This window comes from Mustelus asterias, chromosome 4 (assembly GCF_964213995.1).
Source record: "Mustelus asterias chromosome 4, sMusAst1.hap1.1, whole genome shotgun sequence".
Taxonomy (NCBI): domain Eukaryota; kingdom Metazoa; phylum Chordata; class Chondrichthyes; order Carcharhiniformes; family Triakidae; genus Mustelus; species Mustelus asterias.
This window is the reverse complement of record NC_135804.1, coordinates 102902593-102920855: the sequence shown is the minus strand read 5'-3', so window position 1 is coordinate 102920855 and position 18263 is coordinate 102902593. Positions and strand designations below refer to the sequence as shown.

Here is an 18263-nt window from a genome sequence, read left to right as displayed (position 1 = left end):
GTGGTTTCCCAAAACATGACAGGACCAGTGGTGACACCAATCTAGCTAGATTGATGCCATTGATGAACCACAGGCAAGCAAGTGAAGAAAAACCTGGTAACACACATACTTACAACCCCACCGAAGGAGGTAGCAAACTGGAGGTCACAATGTCTGTAACTGGTGAGCAGTCACTGCCCCTACCCCACCTATTTGAATGTCTCAAGGGCCCACAGAGAAGCCAAACATGGAGGTTGTGGAGGAAGCACTTCCTCTGATATCGAGCAGCATCGGGCAATCTTGTTAAAGAGCAAAAGCATCAAGTCAGTTTGTTTCTTGATGCCACAGGTCCAGTCACAGACAGCATTCTTCTGAGGCAAGATTTGGAAAAGTCTGCTGAAGACTTTGACACTGTTTTCAAAGCCTTTGATAAATATTTCAGTCCTAAGCACAATCTGGTGATAGAGCATGCACGCTTGCACCCTTATTGAGGGGAGATGCTGTTCTACTACTAGGGATTCCAGAAAAATCAGATGATAACCAGCACTTGGAAAACTCAATCCTTTCATGGAATAAAATTAAAAGTTTTATGTAGAACCAGTGGATTTTCAGCCCAAAGCAGCTGAGGTGATTTATTTCATCAGCGGTGATTTCCTTTCCATCACAGAGATACCATCCACTAGACCCTGGGTGGATACTGAGCTTAAGATCTCTCAGTTCTTTATGAACTAGACCAGAGTTGGCAGATACAGAAGGTACTGCGACAGACAGTGGCTATTTGCATGAAGAAGCTTTGGACCCAAGTTAGCTCTTTCCTAAAGAAAGTAATGAGGAACAGGCCGTTGAAGCATTGAGTGATCTGCAGGAGGATAAGCTCTTAGAGGTTGGTCTGCCAATTATTATGAAGGCCACGTTATCTACTTAAGGAGTCAGCTATGTCTCATGAGGCTGAACAGCATTCAGATCTTTATTCCACTGAATCTACCAATGCAATACCTAGCCTATAGCTAGTTAACCATGAAGTCTCTTCCAGGAAGAATGACTTGCCCGATTCTAGTCCATAAAATATCACACTGCCAAAGCATTGGTAGCACCTATTTGCAAGGGTGAAAGTAAATTGATGTCTATACTGCAGCCCTGAATGAAAGAGTCTTAGTTTCTTCTCTTCTAGTTCAACAGTATCCAAGGTTGATGTCTTCTCTCTTACATCAGTCTTCCAATGCAAAGAATCCATCATCCTTCAGCAGTTCTAAAGTTGACACTCTGATTGCCAGTAATATTGCAAAGTTGCTGTCCCAGTTCATTCATGACAGTGCCTTCCAAGGAAAACAGGAACGCCCATACGTCCAAAAGATGTCTTGTCAAAATTGTGGGAGACTGCATCCCTTTTAAGAGTGACTTGGGGAGGGGGTAGAATTTGAATGGAGTAGAATTTTTGGGAGCAAAAAGGGAATTACAGAAATATGATGTAAATAGTTAAATCATAGTTACATATTAATGTTAAGAACCACATCAATAGTTGGGAGAGGTAGCGTATTGGGCAAATGGATATGCTGATGTGTGATGTGGACGATGATGTATTGTTGTCATCACCAGTCATGTGCGTGCTCTCTCTCTCTCCGAAGAAAGTGAGAGGGGAGGGAACACACTGTACTCAGGAGAGACATAGCTATTCTGTAACCTGTCCTTTTATGTAGTTTTAATAAGCCAGTTTAAAGCAAGTACCGAAGTATGACAGTCTGTCTAGGAAAGATAGGTCACATGTACCAGCAGCTAAGAACCATGCCAAGAAAACAAGAACGTGGTGGTAGTCCAAAACAGTGACCAGCATTGTACACAATGTCCTGAGATCTAATGAGAGATTTGGAAGATTTTAGCATTATTTCCTTATTTTTGTATTCAAAGGCCCAATTCTGCCCCATTATTAAATATTTGATAAAGTTCTTAGCTGCATGTCATGCCACCTTCAAAACGTTTTAAATACGAACATCCAGGTCTTTCGGTTCTTGCACACAACACCTCCCTCACCACTGGAAATAGTGACTGCAAACACTGTACACTGTACATATTGTTTCTCCACCATGTTTACTCTTTTAACACAGGCCTGGATTCAAAGTTTCCAAACCTGCAGTGGGCAAGGGGACAGGGGAGTTAGGTGGTAGTGGGCTTGGGCTGCCAGGATCCTACAGCATTTGAAGCTGTACTGTTGATACATTTATTCAATTCACGATTATTCTCTACAGGTTGTTTGCGGTTACATTAACTCATCCCATTAAATTTACACTTTCTGCAATATAGTATTTGCATTTGTGTTACATTCCTACTTTTCAAATTTCAGTTATATGAATCATGCCATGGGCGGCACAGTGGTTAGCACTGCGGTCTCACAACGCTAGGGACCTGGGTTCGATTCCCGATTTGGGTCACTGTCTGTGTGGAGTCTGCACTTTTTCCCCCGTGTCTGCGTGGGTTTCCTCCAGGTGCCCTGGTTTTCTTCCACTGCCCAAAGATGTGCACGTTAGGTGGATTGGCCATGCTAAATTTTCCCTCAGTGTACCTGAAAAGGTACCAGACTGTGGCGACTAGGGGATTTTCAGAGTGACTTCATTGCAGTGTTAATGTAAGCCTACTTGTGACCAATAAATAAACTTTAACCAAGTCTGTCCCAATTACTCAAAACTAAATGTATTATGGCCCACCATCTTACTTGCCTGGAACATACTGGAGCAGAATTATATCCTGTGTGTATTCAAGACATTGACAGCTATCAGATTGCGCAGAGCGACATCTGTGCGGATCAGTGCAGATGGTCATTCTCATTGGCAGGAGACACAGTCGAAAACAATACCATTTAGATTATATTGCCTCTCCAGGTTGTTTCTCCCAAATGGATCACTTCACACTTACCTACATTAAATTAAATCTATCAAGTGTCTGCACATTTCACCAGTCTATGTTCCTACTGAAATCTGTTATTAACCCTAAGTATTTACCCTGCTAGTCCCACTGACACTAAGAGGCAACTTAGCATGGCCAATCCACTTAACCTGCACATCTTTGGAGTATGGGAGGAAACCAGAGCACCTGGAGGAAACCCACGCAGACACGGGGAGAACGCCCAAACTCCACACAGTCACCCAAGGCCAGAATTGGACCTGGGTCCCTGTGAGGCAGCAGTGCTAATCACTGTGCTGTCTTAATCATCCCCTGTATCATCCCTATGCAAAATTGCAGACTATTTACATACAGCAAGCAATGACCCAATACTGACCGTTAGGGCATCTTATTGCATACTTCTCTTCAGTCAGCAAAACATCCATCCAATACTCCGGTCTCCTATCCCTTAGACAACTTAGCAATCAGCTTACCACTGTCCCTTGACTAGCATTTTAAAAAATAAGTCTATCAATAGGTAATTTATTAAATGCCTTTCAAAGCCAAGCATATCCTTCCCTCTTCTTGCTTTGCAGAGGGACCATTCTCTCAGAGATACCCATTTTTCTATCACCAACTCGTTGTTGCCATTTTTCTTGCACCTACTCTTTATTACAATAATGACTTTCAGATCTCCAAATCCCCATTCAATATTAAACATCAATTTACATGTAGGTCCTCCAATCTTGTGTACTGTATTTACTGCTTATTTTCTACATTGAAAAGATCAAACTGATTGGACGGCCGATTTGCAAAATTCTTTCAAACGTGAGATTTCCCTGTGGTTCATCACTTGCATTTCTACAATGCTCCAACGAAGCTCAATGCAAACCTGGTGACACATTTTCTTATATGCTCTTTTGTCAAATCCTTTTATTAGCGTTTGTTTTTACATATACCTGAAAGCCAAGCCTTTTCATTGCCTGATTTAGCTGTTTTCAAACATTTTTGTTTTTTTTTAATATCCTTTCACTGCCTGACATGATCTTTGTAGATTTATCATCCACTGATTTTTAATATTGCTGAAAAATTAGACATGCCAGTGCTTTTCATCTGACACACAACAATTGTACTGCAGTATCCTGATGAGTGCAAGAAAAAACACATCTCTTTTTTCAGCAATGCTCAAGTTCTGTACTACCAAACAACCACTGATTTTTACTTCATCCTTGCTTTGCAACAGAAACATTTTCAAGCTTTTAAATCAATTAGTTTCTGATCTCCGATGAGTCGGCTCACCTCACTCTTGGTTTTGCCGAGTTCTGTAAAAGTGTTAGTTTATTTTACAGTTTTTAATTCTAGATCTCATCTACATTTAGATTTTTAACTACTGACAGGCTTGCTGTCTATTTACGGTATTTCCATTTTGGTTTCAGATTTTAACTTGTTGTGCAGAAACAAACACTCCAAGCAAGCGTTTGACTGCCAGACACTGTTTTTGTCCTCACTTCAGTTCATGGCTTGGTCATAGAAGACAGAGGGTGGTAGTGGAAGGGTCTTTTTCCAGCTGGAGGCCTGTGACTAGTGGTGTACCGCAGGGCTCTGTATTGGGACCTCTGCTGTTTGTGATTTATATAAATGATCTGGAAGAAGGAGTAACTGGGGTGATCAGTAAGTTTGCAGACAACACAAAACTGGCAGGACTTGCAGATAGTGAGGAACATTGTCAGAGGCTACAGAAGGATATAGATAGGCTGGAAATTTGGGCAAGGAAATGGCAGATGGAGTTCAATCCTGATAAATGCGAAGTGATGCATTTTGGTGGGAATAATGTAGGGAGGAGCTACACGATAAATGGAAGAACCATAAAGGGTGTAGAGACGCAGAGGGACCTCGGTGTGCAAGTCCACAGATCTTTGAAAGTGACGTCACAGGTGGAGAAGGTGGTGAAGAAGGCATATGGCATGCTTGCCTTTATAGGACGGGGCATAGAGTATAAGAGTTGGGGTCTGATGTTGCAGATGTATAGAACGTTGGTTCGGCCGCATTTGGAATACTGCGTCCAGTTCTGGTCGCCACACTACCAGAAGGACGTGGATGCTTTGGAGAGAGTACAGAGGAGGTTTACCAGGATGTTGCCTGGTATGGAGGGGCTTGGTTATGAGGAGAGATTGGGGAAACTGGGGTTGTTCTCCTTGGAAAGACGGAGGATGAGGGGAGACTTAATAGAGGTGTATAAAATTATGAAAGGCATAGATAGGGTCAGTGGTGACGTTCACGAGGGGTCATAGGTTCAAGGTGAAGGGGGGGAGGTTTAACACAGATATCAGAAGGACATATTTTACACAGAGGGTCGTGGGGGCCTGGAATGTGTTGCCGGGCAAGGTGGTGGAGGCGGACACACTGGGAACGTTTAAGACTTATCTAGACAACTATATGAACGGAGTGGGAATGGAGGGATACAAAAGAGTGGTCTAGTTTGGACCAGGGAGCGGCGCGGGCTAATTGTTCCTTGTTTCTCGTTTCAAGGCTTCATTCTATGATCATCTTGCTGGTGCCAGTACAGAGCGAGACTGCGGATAGTTGGGAACCTGTCTCGGGGGCAGGGAATTCATATGGTGTTCGTGGAAGTGGAAATGACTAGGGTTGGGAAGCATTTTCCGATCAGGGCCAGTGTGATCTCCTGGACTCGTTTCGATCGCCTCAGGGGGTCGGAGAGGAATTTCCCAGATTTTTTTCCCCCATATTGGCCCTGGGGTTTTCACTCTGGGTTTTCGCCTCTCCCTGGAGATCACATGGTCTGGAATGGGGGGGTGGGGGTGAGTTAATAGGTTGTGATGAACAAAGCATCGTAGCTGTGAGGGACAGCTCGGTGGATAGGATATTGGTATGTAGATAGGCTGGAAAATTGGGCGGGGATCCTGGATTCAGGATTCAATCCTGGACCGGGGAGCGGCGCGGGCTTGGAGGGCCGAAGGGCCTGTTCCTGTGCTGTATTGTTCTTTGTTTGTTCATATTATTGTGGCAAAGGGTTTTTTCTCCTAAGTTTTGGACATTAATTTTTTTTGTGTTTTGCTGGTCTTACCTGTATTCTTTAGTGTATTCAAAATCTTGTTTGTTATGCGCTGGTTTGAGAAAATTGCACTCAATAATTCCAATTACACCAACTCCACATCCTCTGCTGGTTGACTGGAGAAAAAAATGCAAGTAAATGATTGGTTTATTGTTTTACACAGTTGATGTTTTTCAGGCGCATTGTCTCCAAAAAAGATAATTTTTAATTAATATAGTTTTAATGGAATAGTAGTCTGCTGTTCTACAGAACTTGATACTTGAGAAACAAATTTGGAGTTGCTATTTATTAAGTTAGATGTGCCTTGTCCTTTTCATCTTCATTACATACTTTTTTTCTAGAAGCATATAAGTTCATGTCAACTCTAACACCGCAACTCTTTAGAGAAAGGGATATGAAGGAGTGCAGGTGGTCCATCAGGTTCAGGATCAGGATTGACTGATGAAGTACCAAGCCACGCCGGCCAAAAGGGTGCAAGTTTCATTCCTCACCTGTGTTAGCTGGCTTCAACTCTGCAAGAGTTCCTATGCTATAATTGATTTCAATGCTTCAAGTATAAAAAAAGAAAACTCAAAGGTGTGGTGTTGGTGAAGAACAAGATGGGGTCCCAGTGTTGAGTGGTCTACTGACATTCACTGCATAGTCTCATATATCATGAATTGGTATTGGCTAGTTGCTGAAATATTAACAGTGTCCATGGAAATGTACCACAGCAAAAATCAGCACCACTAAGAGATCAAATTGGTTAAAATAAAAACATAATTTCAGCAGACAAAAAAATGTATATAGTTGATTTTAATCCAAAACATGTAAATATGAGATTCTTACCTTTATCTGGCATCCCACTTTCTCATAGGATTTGATAAGCCGGTTTTTGTTGTACATCATTATCCCATAGTGCTCTTTGTTTTTACAATTAAAACCAAAGGTTATTTTGACACGTTTATTCTAATCAAATCATTAAGGTAAAGGACATATAAGACATGGTATAAAACATGAGCTTGAATACCTAACTAGAGTTGTCATATATCTGCTGCATTTGCAAAGTAAATCACATTGATGGTTTATTAACTTACAAGGTTTTATTGCAATAATGAATCAATTTTACAGCAAGCATGAAGTATTGCATTTTTCTCAAAATAAAAACAACAAAAAATATACTTTTTTTCAAAAATATTTTCCACCCATTTTTGTTAATTGCAATGCTCTGTGCATGAGGTGTGCCGGTATTGTCATTGCCAGTCAGTGTACTTCACTGAAACTGTATTGTCATTTGGATTTTTCCTTGGCTGAAATGAACAATTTTAATTACGGAGACTAGGATTGTTTTCTTATGTTATATAGCATCTTTAATGTAATAAAACACTTCAAGGCACTGCACTGAGGCACTATAAAACAAAGTATGACACCAAGCCACATAATGTCAGATAACCAAAAGCTTGGTCTTAAATGAGGAAGGGGAGAGAGAGAGGTGGGGAGGGGGTGTCCGGATGATATTCCGTAGCTTAGTGTCTTGGGTTAACTAAAGACACAGTCATTAACGGTGAAGCAATTAAAAAAGTCAAGGATGATTAAGAGACTAGAATTACATCAGTGTAGATATTCGGAGGGTGGTGGGTCTGGAAGAGATTACAGTGATAGGGGAAGGTGTTGCTACAGAGGAATTTGAAAACAAGGTTGAGAATTGTAAAATCAAGATGTTGTTTGATTGGGAGCCACTGTTCAGCAAGCACAGGGATGATAAAGCGAACAAGATTTTGGCCAAGTTCAGACATGGGCAGGGCAGTTTTGGATGACCTTAAGTTTACAGAATGTGGGGAACCATCCAGGAGTTCATTGGAATAGTCAAACCTTGAGGTAACAACAGCACGATTGAGAGTTTTAGCAGTGGAGTGATGCTACAGAAGTGAAAATAGGCAGTCTCAGAGATGCCACAAATAAGAGATTGGAAGCTCACCTCAGGGTCTGATGTGCTATCAAGGTTACGACCAGACTGGCTTATCCTGCTGCCAGGGAGAATTATGGCATTGGTAGCTAGATAACAGAGTTTAGAGTAAGGATTGAAAACAATGGCTTCAGCATTCCCAATATTAAAATTGGAGGACATTTCTGCTCATCTAATGCTGGATGCTGAATAAGCAGTCTGTTAATTGAGCAAGAGTGGATGATTCGAGAGAAGTAGTTGTGACGTGGTGCTGGGAGTAGTCAGCTGTGAAAACTAATCCAGTACTTTTGAATAATGTAAATGATGGGCAGCACGTACATGAAAAATAGGAGGGAGCCAAACATAGTTTCTTGCAAGACATCAGAAACAAGGCCAGCATTTATTGCTCATCCCTAATTGCCCTTGAGAAGGTGGTGATGAGCCGCCTTCTGGAACTGCTGCAGTCCATCAAATGCAGGTACATGCACAGTAATGTTAGGTAAGGGGTTCCAGGATGTTGACCAAGCGACAGTAAAGGAATGGTGATATGGGGGTGAATTTTCCCATTCCGTTTGCCACAGGTATCGGAGTGGGCGAGGGGCGGACCATGGAAAGGTCCATTGACCTCAGGATTTTCGGGGTCAGCGTGGTCGGAAAATCCTGCCCATAGTTCCAAGTCAGGATGGTGTTTGGTTTGGAAAGGAACTTGCAGGTATTGTTGTTCCCACGTATCTACTGTCTTTGTCATTCTGGGTGGTGGAGGTTGTGAGTTTGAAAGGTGCTGTGAAAGAGGTTTGGTGATTTGCTGCGGTGTCTCTTGTATATGGTATACAAAGGAAGTAAGAAGTTACAGAATATTCTTTAAAGCAAGAGATGATGCAATGTAACACAATTGAAATACTGACAATGCAGGGAAGAAGAAAATACCATAGTTGAACTTAGAAAGAACAGAGAGAGGTTAATTCAGAGGAATAATGAACATATTAGTATTGATTAAATAGAAATAAGGAAGACAGTTGGAAAAGTTAAAAAGTTTATTTATTAGGTCACAAGTAGGCTTACATTCACACTGCAAAGAAGTTACTGTGAAAATCCCTTAGTTGCCACACTCCGGCACCTGTTCGGGTACACTGAGGGGGAATTTAACATGGCCAATTCACCGAACCTGCACATCCTTGGACTGTGGGAGGAAACCAGAGCACCCGGAGGAAACGCACACAGACACAGGTAGAACGTGCAACCTCCACACAGACAGTGACCCAAGCCAGGAATCGAACCCGGATCCCTGGCACTGTGAGGCAGCAGTGCTAACCACTGTGCCGCCCTAAAAATAAAGGCACCGCTGAGATTATATTTGAGTTTGCTCAGTGCTTGTTTAAACATTAGGTTGATGATAATGCTGCATTATAAATGTACAATTGAGATCCAGCAGAATACTCAATTAAAAAAGGTCTGGAATTTCCCAACAATCTTTGCTATGGTAATATGCATTTTTGATGGACACCATTGCTCTAGTGCAAAAGTCCAAGGAAGCTATGCTGTGAGTGATTTATATCAGCTTGTATAGGGTCCCAACATTTTGAGTTATTTATGCCACTTTTCTCAAACCATTCCTGAAAACCTAATAAATGGATTATACATGCTCTCCACAACCCACTCCTCTCATCCCGATTCCATCATTCATTTCAGCAGCATTCACAAATGATTGCACAAGTTAGCTTTGGGCACAGGGTGGAGTCAAATTGCTTTGTCCCACTTAACTGAGAGAGTCTGGAAATTGAGCAGCTTTTTAAAATAGCAACAGCATATTATAACCATTATGGCAAAACAAGAGCACTATCATTGCAAATTGAAAAAGGATACATTAAAATTAGGTCTGTAAACATCATATTCGACATGAGCCAGACTCTTTGTGATAAGTTGTGCTTTGATTTTTTTCTTACGCAGGATGATCTGCATGCGAGGCTTCAGGTACAAAATGCTACAATATGCCTAACGCAAGATAAAGAAAATTAGTAGCCAGCTTACAATCTTATAGTCCTCATCTTGGTTAATGATTCTCATGACTTCTTGAAACAAGTTGCTAGTTAATACAACACTTGTCTTAATAAATCAGAAAGCATCACTGAAAGAATAATTGTTTGCCAAAGTGTAGACTCCAAAGATGGATTTCAGTACAGGTAAGTATTTACAGTGGAATCTCCATTATTTACCAGATGGAGAGGATTTTATCACTTTTTCCCCCCTCCCCGCACCAAAGCATTTTGGAAATTATCAGATAATTTAGAATCCTCAAAATCTGTTCTTGTACAAACTTTAATACAGCAATACACATTGCACAGAAATGTAAACAACCACACTACAAATAGCAAAAGAGATAACAGTAGATGGTGAATTGAAGAAATATACCATGAAAGAATTCATTTTGAAAATTCATGCAGATAATCAGGATCGTGATATGAATGGTAGTACGGATAATGGATATCCCACTTTATATTGAAACTTATGCTTTTGAGATGGCACTGTCGCCTTGTGTTACACCCAGTAACAGGAACTAGTTACTTCAGAGCAGTAGAGACTTTGAGGAATTCTGATAGAGGTATGTGAAATAATGAAAGGGTTGGATGATTATTTCAGTTTGATAGATTGGGGAAGACCAGGGCACATACATTTAAAACATGCAAGAATAGGTGAGATGTTAAATAATACTTTGCCCAAAGATTAGTGAGTCAAGGGAGTAAGTTGCTAGCTTCTCACTATGTTGACTCATTGCATGCCTTCAATGGGGAGTTGAACTCGGTCTTGACTGGGACAAAGATATAAAAACCAATGGATTAACAGTGATCAAAAGTATGGTCACTGTGATCCCCAGGACAGGTTTTGATCACCTGATAGGGTCAGGGAGAAAATGTGCAGATTTTGTCCCCATTATTGTTCCAGGTTATTTTTTTAATGTGGCTGTGGTGGGTAGACAATGTCTAGTCATAATCCTCAAACAATGCAAAAGCATGGGGCGAGGCTGATTGACCACCTGGTCTTTTCCTGCCTGTCATTTTATTAATGAAGTCAGAACATGGATTAGATTTGGTTACTAACAAAAAGATTGCATTAAAGGAACAAAGCTGCGATTTTCTTGCCATTACCAGCAGTAATTTTACCTTTCCCCATACTAGGCTGTAGCTGCCCAACCTTGCACAAAGCAGCTAATGACTAGAATTCAGCAAAGGTGCACCATTGATAAGGGGTTGTTAGATGGGAAGTCATGTTTACAATCCTCTCACTTTGCACAGGATTCCACCAGAATGGGTAATTGGTCTCTTGAACATTGCTGCTGGTGACCAGGGAGAAATGCTCCTTATATGTACACGGTGCATGTAAAATATCCAGGCTGTGTTGCTTTGCAATTAAACTGTGTTGTCTAAGCACTGTTGGTCTTCCCATTATTTCAAAACTCAGCTTCACTGCAGGTTCAGATGATAATGGCATTAGGGCCAACAAAAATCACCTAGAAACTCCTATGTCCTGAGACAGCAACTGGGGGAGGAAGAAATACAATCTGGAATGTTACCCTGTGATGTACCCAACTTGGTTGTATAATATGCTTTGTAACAAGAGTCAGGCTGTTTGGAGCTTCACTCTGGGAACTGAACCTCATTTGGGTTTCCAAGGTGGACTGCGGCAGCTCCTGAATGGATTTAGGTTCGGCTTGTTTTGGTTTTATTTATTTTCAGAACTTGATGCAGACTGTGAAAGTTCTACCAATTTAGTTAAAAGTTATTTATCTCAATGTTGTTTCAGTTGAAGCAATGGAATTTACTCGGTGTTTCTCATTGTGATTGACATTTTTGGAACATCATAGTTTTTGCTTAAACGTAGAAGCACAGAATCCTTACAGTGCAGGAAGCTGTCGAGTCTGCATCAACTCTCCGACAAAGTATCTTACCCATGCCCAATTCAGTGTCTTTTCAAGCCTACGAAACAAAAGCTTTCACACACAAATAGGTACTGACCCTTAATGAGTAGTCACTTTCAGGAATGTGCTGCTCCTGTCTCTCAGGCCGTCTATATGTTTTCTTCTTTCCCGCACCATCTTCACAATTGATATCTGGGATTCGGATGTCAAACTGGTCCGTTTCAAAATCCAGTTCAGGTTTTCCATCCTTGTTCCTGAAAGATACAAAATCAACAAGAAAAAAAATGTTGGAACTCTTCCCGCTGTACCGTGAAAATTCATCTGTTAGAATTATCTCTTCAGATCAACGGTAAAGCAATTCATCAACTGCAAGCTCTTTGAAATAACTTTGCAAAATTAGTTTGTTAAAGTAGAAGATGGTTGCAGTCAGTTGGAGCAAAACCCAAAGAGGGACCTACGGATATCTGGTTAAAGACATGAATGAGAAGATGACAAGAATGGTGACAAAAAAAAATGTCCAGAACTTGAGTATCGGTGAGAAAAAAAGATATGCTATCAAACCTCCTTCAAAGCAAAGATACTAAACAAATTACCCTGACAAATGACAGAGAGGGGAAAATTCACGATATGAATGATCCACAAAAATGGGACACGCGCAAGAAACATATCCCCTGTCCCACTAACAAATCTAAGCAGGAAAAGGGAGCGTTGGGGAATTGGTTAAGTAGCAAAAAGCTCTACAGCTCTGGAAATCTTTGGTAAAGAATTACTGCTTAGGTTACTCCATTCTCTACCCACCTTCTAATGTTCCAAATAATAATCCGGGTTCCTTTTTTGCTGAGGATAGCATCAAATTCAGCCAGCAGTTCCTCCTGTGATTTGAAGATGGAATATTTCAAGATGGCCTCCAGACTTGGCACTGAGTCTTCAGTAACTATGAGGTTCTGTGCTTCAGGGAGTTAAGTAGTATTCATAAGAACCTATTTGTATTGTCCACTTTAATCACTTACCTCTGTAACTAATTTCACTATTTAATAATCCCTATTGCAGAAGTTACCCATCTGACCTACTTTCTTACATCTAGGGTTCCTTGCTATTTGAATCCTTCACCATTGTGAACACTTTGCCTGGAATCAACTTTTTCAACCGGATGAAAACAATCTTTCTTCAAGTAAATAAACAAAATGGTAAAATATAGCCTTGGATTAAATGTTCATCTCTAAACAGGATGGCGGAATAGAATAGAAGCTGCACTTCACTATGGAACCACTCTCCAAATCAAGCAGGGATAAAAGTTTCCACTTACCACTGGTGGTTTCAAACCTTAAATGAATTGAGTATGATCTCTCCAAGAACGATCTCAAAATTGCTGCATATACTGTAAGCACTATAGCGGATTTGTTATTTACGTTTTAGACATGGAAAGGCCTACAAAGCTATTCGTTCATGTTCAATTTAATGCAGGTAATCTTAATACCTAATTATTAAGTTCATATAAGCTGAGCTTTAAATGAAATTTCATACCCAAGAATACACAACACAAATATACACCTGTTCAATACCCAAAAGGGCTCAAGGGACCTATGTGAATATTACACATGGAAATTCTAAGGTCCAAATAAGTCACTAGTGGTTTCCCGATCTGCACAGCTCTATACTCTAGCAACAGACTTTTTTGGGCAATTCTCAGCTTGTGTTCACTATCTGAGAGAACAGCGCCGCATGCAGAAAACCCGGAGAGAATTGGGAAATGTGGATTTCCATGTTTTATCGTGCACGTGTGGATGCCAAAAATCTGATTTCTCATCATAATAATGCTGAGCACTGATAGCTTCAGTTCTAGCTGCTGCAAAGCCCGGGTCATTGACTTGGAAAAATGTAAACAATATAATACAAATGTAAACTGTATTAAAGGAATCTTGATTTCCTTAAAAACACAGTTCACAAATAATTTACCCAGTTCATAAATGATTTAATATTTTGAAACATCATCAACATGAATGTTGACTGTTTCTTTTCACAGAGGCTGCCTGATTATCTGAGTTTTTCCAGCTTTTTTTTGGTGTTAGATTTCCAGCATCTGCAGTATTTTGCTCTTGCATCAATATTTTACCTCGGGTAGAAAAATGAAGTATGAAGGAAAAAATGTGGTAACATGTGGTAAATGGGCGGCACGGTAGCACAGTGGTTAGCACTGCTGCTTCACAGCTCCAGGGTCCTGGGTTCGATTCCCGGCTCAGGTCACTGTCTGTGTGGAGTTTGCACATTCTCCTTGTGTCTGCGTGGGTTTCCTCCGGGTGCTCCGGTTTCCCCCCACAGTCCAAAGATGTGCGGGTTAGGTTGATTGGCCAGGTTAAAAAAATTGCCCATTAGAGTCCTGGGATGTGTAGGTTAGAGGGATTAGTGGGTAAAATATGTGGGGGTAGGGCCTGGGTGGGATTGTGGTCGGTGCAGACTCGATGGGCTGAATGGCCTCCTTCTGCACTGTAGGGTTTCTATGATCTTCTATGCTTAAAAAAGAAAGAGGAGAAAGTTGAAGTGCAGGACAGAAGTCTCAGCACAATCCTAATCTCGTATCTAGAGATTAGCTGAACATAACTATAGATGCAAGTTTATTGGCATGGTTTCAATATTGTCATTATTTTCAGAACAGCAAATGCCATTTTCTACCTTTGTCTCTCTCACTTTTCCAGGGTTTTTGCGCTCTTTTTGATTTTCACTTTTTGTGCAGGAGTATTGGGCTTTTATCTTCAGCTCCAAGTCCGTCAGTCATGTGCATAGGCCAGACCAACGTTAAAAATCTAAACCATGCATATGGGCTCTTTCCCTGCTGGTATATGCGTGGGGATGGGGGGGGGGGGGGGGGGGGGGGGGGGGGCTGAGGTCCGTAAGGTCTTGGAGATGCTGACCACAGAGCTAACGATAAAGATAATTTTAGTTAAATTAATTTTTAATCATTTTGAATCTTTTTTTTGCTGCACACTAACTAACACTGATTGGAAACCACTGATATAGTGTTCCAGATCTGAATAGTGTATAACATGGGAACCTCAGACACTACAGTGTAATCAATAACAGAGGCAAAGGATCTCAATAGACCAAATAGAAGTTGATACAACAAAGCCACAAAGCTTACAATTTAAATCTTTATACTTCTGATTGGACATTCCAGACACCTGCATATGTTTTAAAATGAATACTGCTGTCTGAAAAACACTGCACTTGGCTGCAGAATAAACTATTGCAACACAAATCGTGCTGCACTGACTAATGATAGTTCTGCAACATCTTTACACTATTGTTATCACTGATGTTGACCATTCTTTACTGTGTTCCGAGCAACAATGTGGTAAGCCATCATCAGTAAAAAATTTAAAAAGATTTTTGAATGAATGCTGTTTCTTTGAGCACTAAGATACCTCTTTTCCTTTCATTTTGCTAGACTGAATAATGTTTGGGAAACCAGAACTGGTACTGTTTGACATGTGGATCAAAGTTTCCTTTGCATGAAAATCATGACAGCTCTCTTGGTGGGTATACTCCTAAATGGTAGATCATGAACGAACAGTCTGAGGTATCTTTGGTAACAAGTTTGAAAATTAAAATGAACTCCAGCTCCTTGCAATCCCTATCTACTTGTTTTTTTTAAAGATGCAAGTGGGTCCTAGTCCACTCACTACATCATCACCCATTATCCCCATTGCATCACCCCATCCATTTGCCTGTTTCCTTTTTGGTGTCCTTCCCATGCACCTAGCTACTTTTGCCCTCTGGCCTTGCTCTAGTCCTCCACTTCTCAAAGGTAATTGGAGATGAGCAATAAATGCTGGCCTTGCCAGCAATACTCATACCTCATGAATGCATTTTTTAAAAACATCATCCAACAGTGAAGGGTGGCTTGTTGCATCATCCCCCCCACACCCCCCAATAAGAAAAAACACTCTTGTCCAGTGCCATTATTGGCACTCCTCCAGTCCATATCGTCATCGACCTCTCCCCCTTTCACTGACCACCTGCCCTGCTTGAGGTCAGTCATCCTCTGAACCGAAACAACTGCACTTGGGTCTCTGCTCTCTGGGATCAATTTTGAATATTCTCACCTGGGATTACCAGGACACCAACAGCCTCAGAATTGGGTCAGCAGCCAGTTTCATTTTAAAAGGGGCAGACCACCAGCTGCCCAAATGCCTATCTAGTTTAATCAATAAAAATGTAGAAGTAGCTGAATCAAGTCAGTGTGTTGACCAGAAGTTTGCATGGAATCCAAGAGAACATGATGAATTTGTTCTTGAAGTTTGTATTCACCTTTATTAGAATAACACACAAGGCCAATGGCAGAACAGGAAAGTTTATCTACTTCTTTGATGATGTGTACTTCTTGCTATCATATTTATTTACTTCTTTGAGTTATTTAGAGTTTTCTGGTCAGCCTTTCTCTTAATATTGATTTGGAAGCCAAACAACTCTATATATGCAGTGGATCCCATCCAACAAGGAAAATTGCCATGGTAATTCCTACCATTTGAAGGAGGATTCACTATACATAAGGAGTCCATCCCTTCTGAAATCTAACATTAGTAATTTGATGGCTGGAAAAAAATTATTGGGATATGGTCATACAGTGATGAAGTTACACTCTGTAATACTGACCATACAACTTGGTTTGCAAGAGTAAAGCATTACTTTTTTAAAAATTGTGGTTTATGTTCACAGGAAACCATTTTCTCTATATAATGCATAATATTGCAGGGAACAGTTCTATAAACTAAAGACTGTACCACACAGGAGATAAAGAGACACTAAAATATTTAGAATTAGTTGCCCATTAATTAAGAACTCATTTATGCTCAAGAAATTAAATAGAGCTGAACAGTGGGAAGTATAATAAAATTTTACATTACATAAGAGAACACTGTGAAACAAAATAGTCCAATGTTGAGGAAATCCCAACGAATTAAAATAAAATGTACTAAATAGGAAAAATTGATTACATTAAAGGATATTATTCTGTTGATTGAAAGGCACAATTGGGATGATGACAGCTTGTGCGTTAATCTGTTCCAGGTAGGTCTGTGATAGGAGGCCCACACTTAAAGCCCCGCCATTCTTGGTAAAGACAAGAGCATCCTTTCCCAACCTCATGGAACCTGATTTAAATCCATTTCCATAGACTCCAATCGGCAAGTGGCTTTTACTCCCAGTTTTATTAGTGAAGCCAAAGCTGTGAAATAAGATTAAGGGTTGAAATGAGAAAAAATTTCAAAAAAAACTTGCAACAATGAGACATTTTTTTTACATATATAGTTCATTCTATTTCAATAACTAACTGTTGCAAAATTAACTTAGTTTCTTCCAATGCTACCAGGTTGGACTAGACCATTTTGGTAAAGGAAGGAGAGGTGCTGAGAGCAGACATGCTAGAAATTCTCAATCAGAAAGTCCTCAGTTCCGAGGATTATTTGTAATTTAAATATAAGTGAAGTTCAGTCTATCTCCTCCAATTTCACTTGCCACTTCTAAACTGTGCCATCAGTCAAGAAATCCACAGTTCGGCATTTGAATGGATGCTCGTCCTCCTGCCTCTAAGTATGAAATGGAAAAGTAGGGAAAGGAGGAAATAATAAAACATTAAAAATGTTTAAAGAAACAAAGTTTGCATCTGTGAAATTAAGCCAAGTTCACAAATCAACATTCTAACATGTTGTAAAATCTAGTACTGATGTTTTTGTTTATTCTTCCCCAATTTTCTTCCATTCCACTCATTTAATGCACTAATTTATAAAGGAGTACAATTTCAGAGATGTGGGAAACCCTTGCCTAATATCTACTCTTCCTGTTTAATTGTGTAGTCAGCGATGCTGACTGGAAGCCAAAAACCTCACCTGTTTGCACCTGACATCTGCCTGTACACTTTCCAACAAGGATCAAAGAATCATTATTGGAAACTGGTTGATTTTTTTCTCTTTCCTATTCCCGGAGCAATGAGGTCACAGCACAGCTATTCCCTCCTGATTCCACACAAGACCAGCTATCAAACCTCAGAAGCTCTTTTGGTCCCTAACTTAGTTCCTTTATCAGGATGTGCATTTTCCACAAAAATCATGACAGGCTTACAATAAGTTACATTAAAATAATTATTTTTAAAACTGGCTGCATTTCTCAAAAAATGAACCAACCACATGGAAATTACTAGGAATAGCAAGTCTCTCTGCTTCTTCTTATTGTATAACTGAAAGAAACAGTTCTCAGGCACGAACATCCTTTGCATCATGTAAATTAAATATTTTGCACATTAACATTCCACGATGGTGTATGTATCCATTAAGGGTAGTCACATGTCACCTCTTTGAAAGGTCAAATGAAAGAAATGATAGCTACATAGAAATTGCCTGTTCAGAGGATGGTTGCGTCTGTTTTTACATTTTAGGTTCCAGACCAAGGAATGGCTTCTTTTTCAAGATCATTTTGCGTCTGTTGCATAGTGTGATGCCTTAATTGCA

At 40.4% G+C, this 18263-nt stretch overlaps 1 protein-coding gene across 2 annotated transcripts in view; it reads right to left on the bottom strand.

Moving 5' to 3' along the window:
- LOC144492897 (MORC family CW-type zinc finger protein 4) overlaps nt 1–18263 on the bottom strand; it is a 128900-nt gene that overhangs the window by 70754 nt on the left and 39883 nt on the right. For both annotated transcript variants that reach the window (XM_078211486.1, XM_078211487.1), the window contains exons 4-9: nt 16762–16984; nt 12562–12704; nt 11861–12017; nt 9714–9842; nt 6755–6874; nt 5939–6042 (exon numbers count right to left, since the gene is read on the bottom strand). In XM_078211486.1, coding sequence (XP_078067612.1) covers nt 5939–6042; nt 6755–6874; nt 9714–9842; nt 11861–12017; nt 12562–12704; nt 16762–16984 — 876 coding nt within the window. The remainder of the gene's footprint in view (nt 1–5938; nt 6043–6754; nt 6875–9713; nt 9843–11860; nt 12018–12561; nt 12705–16761; nt 16985–18263) is intronic.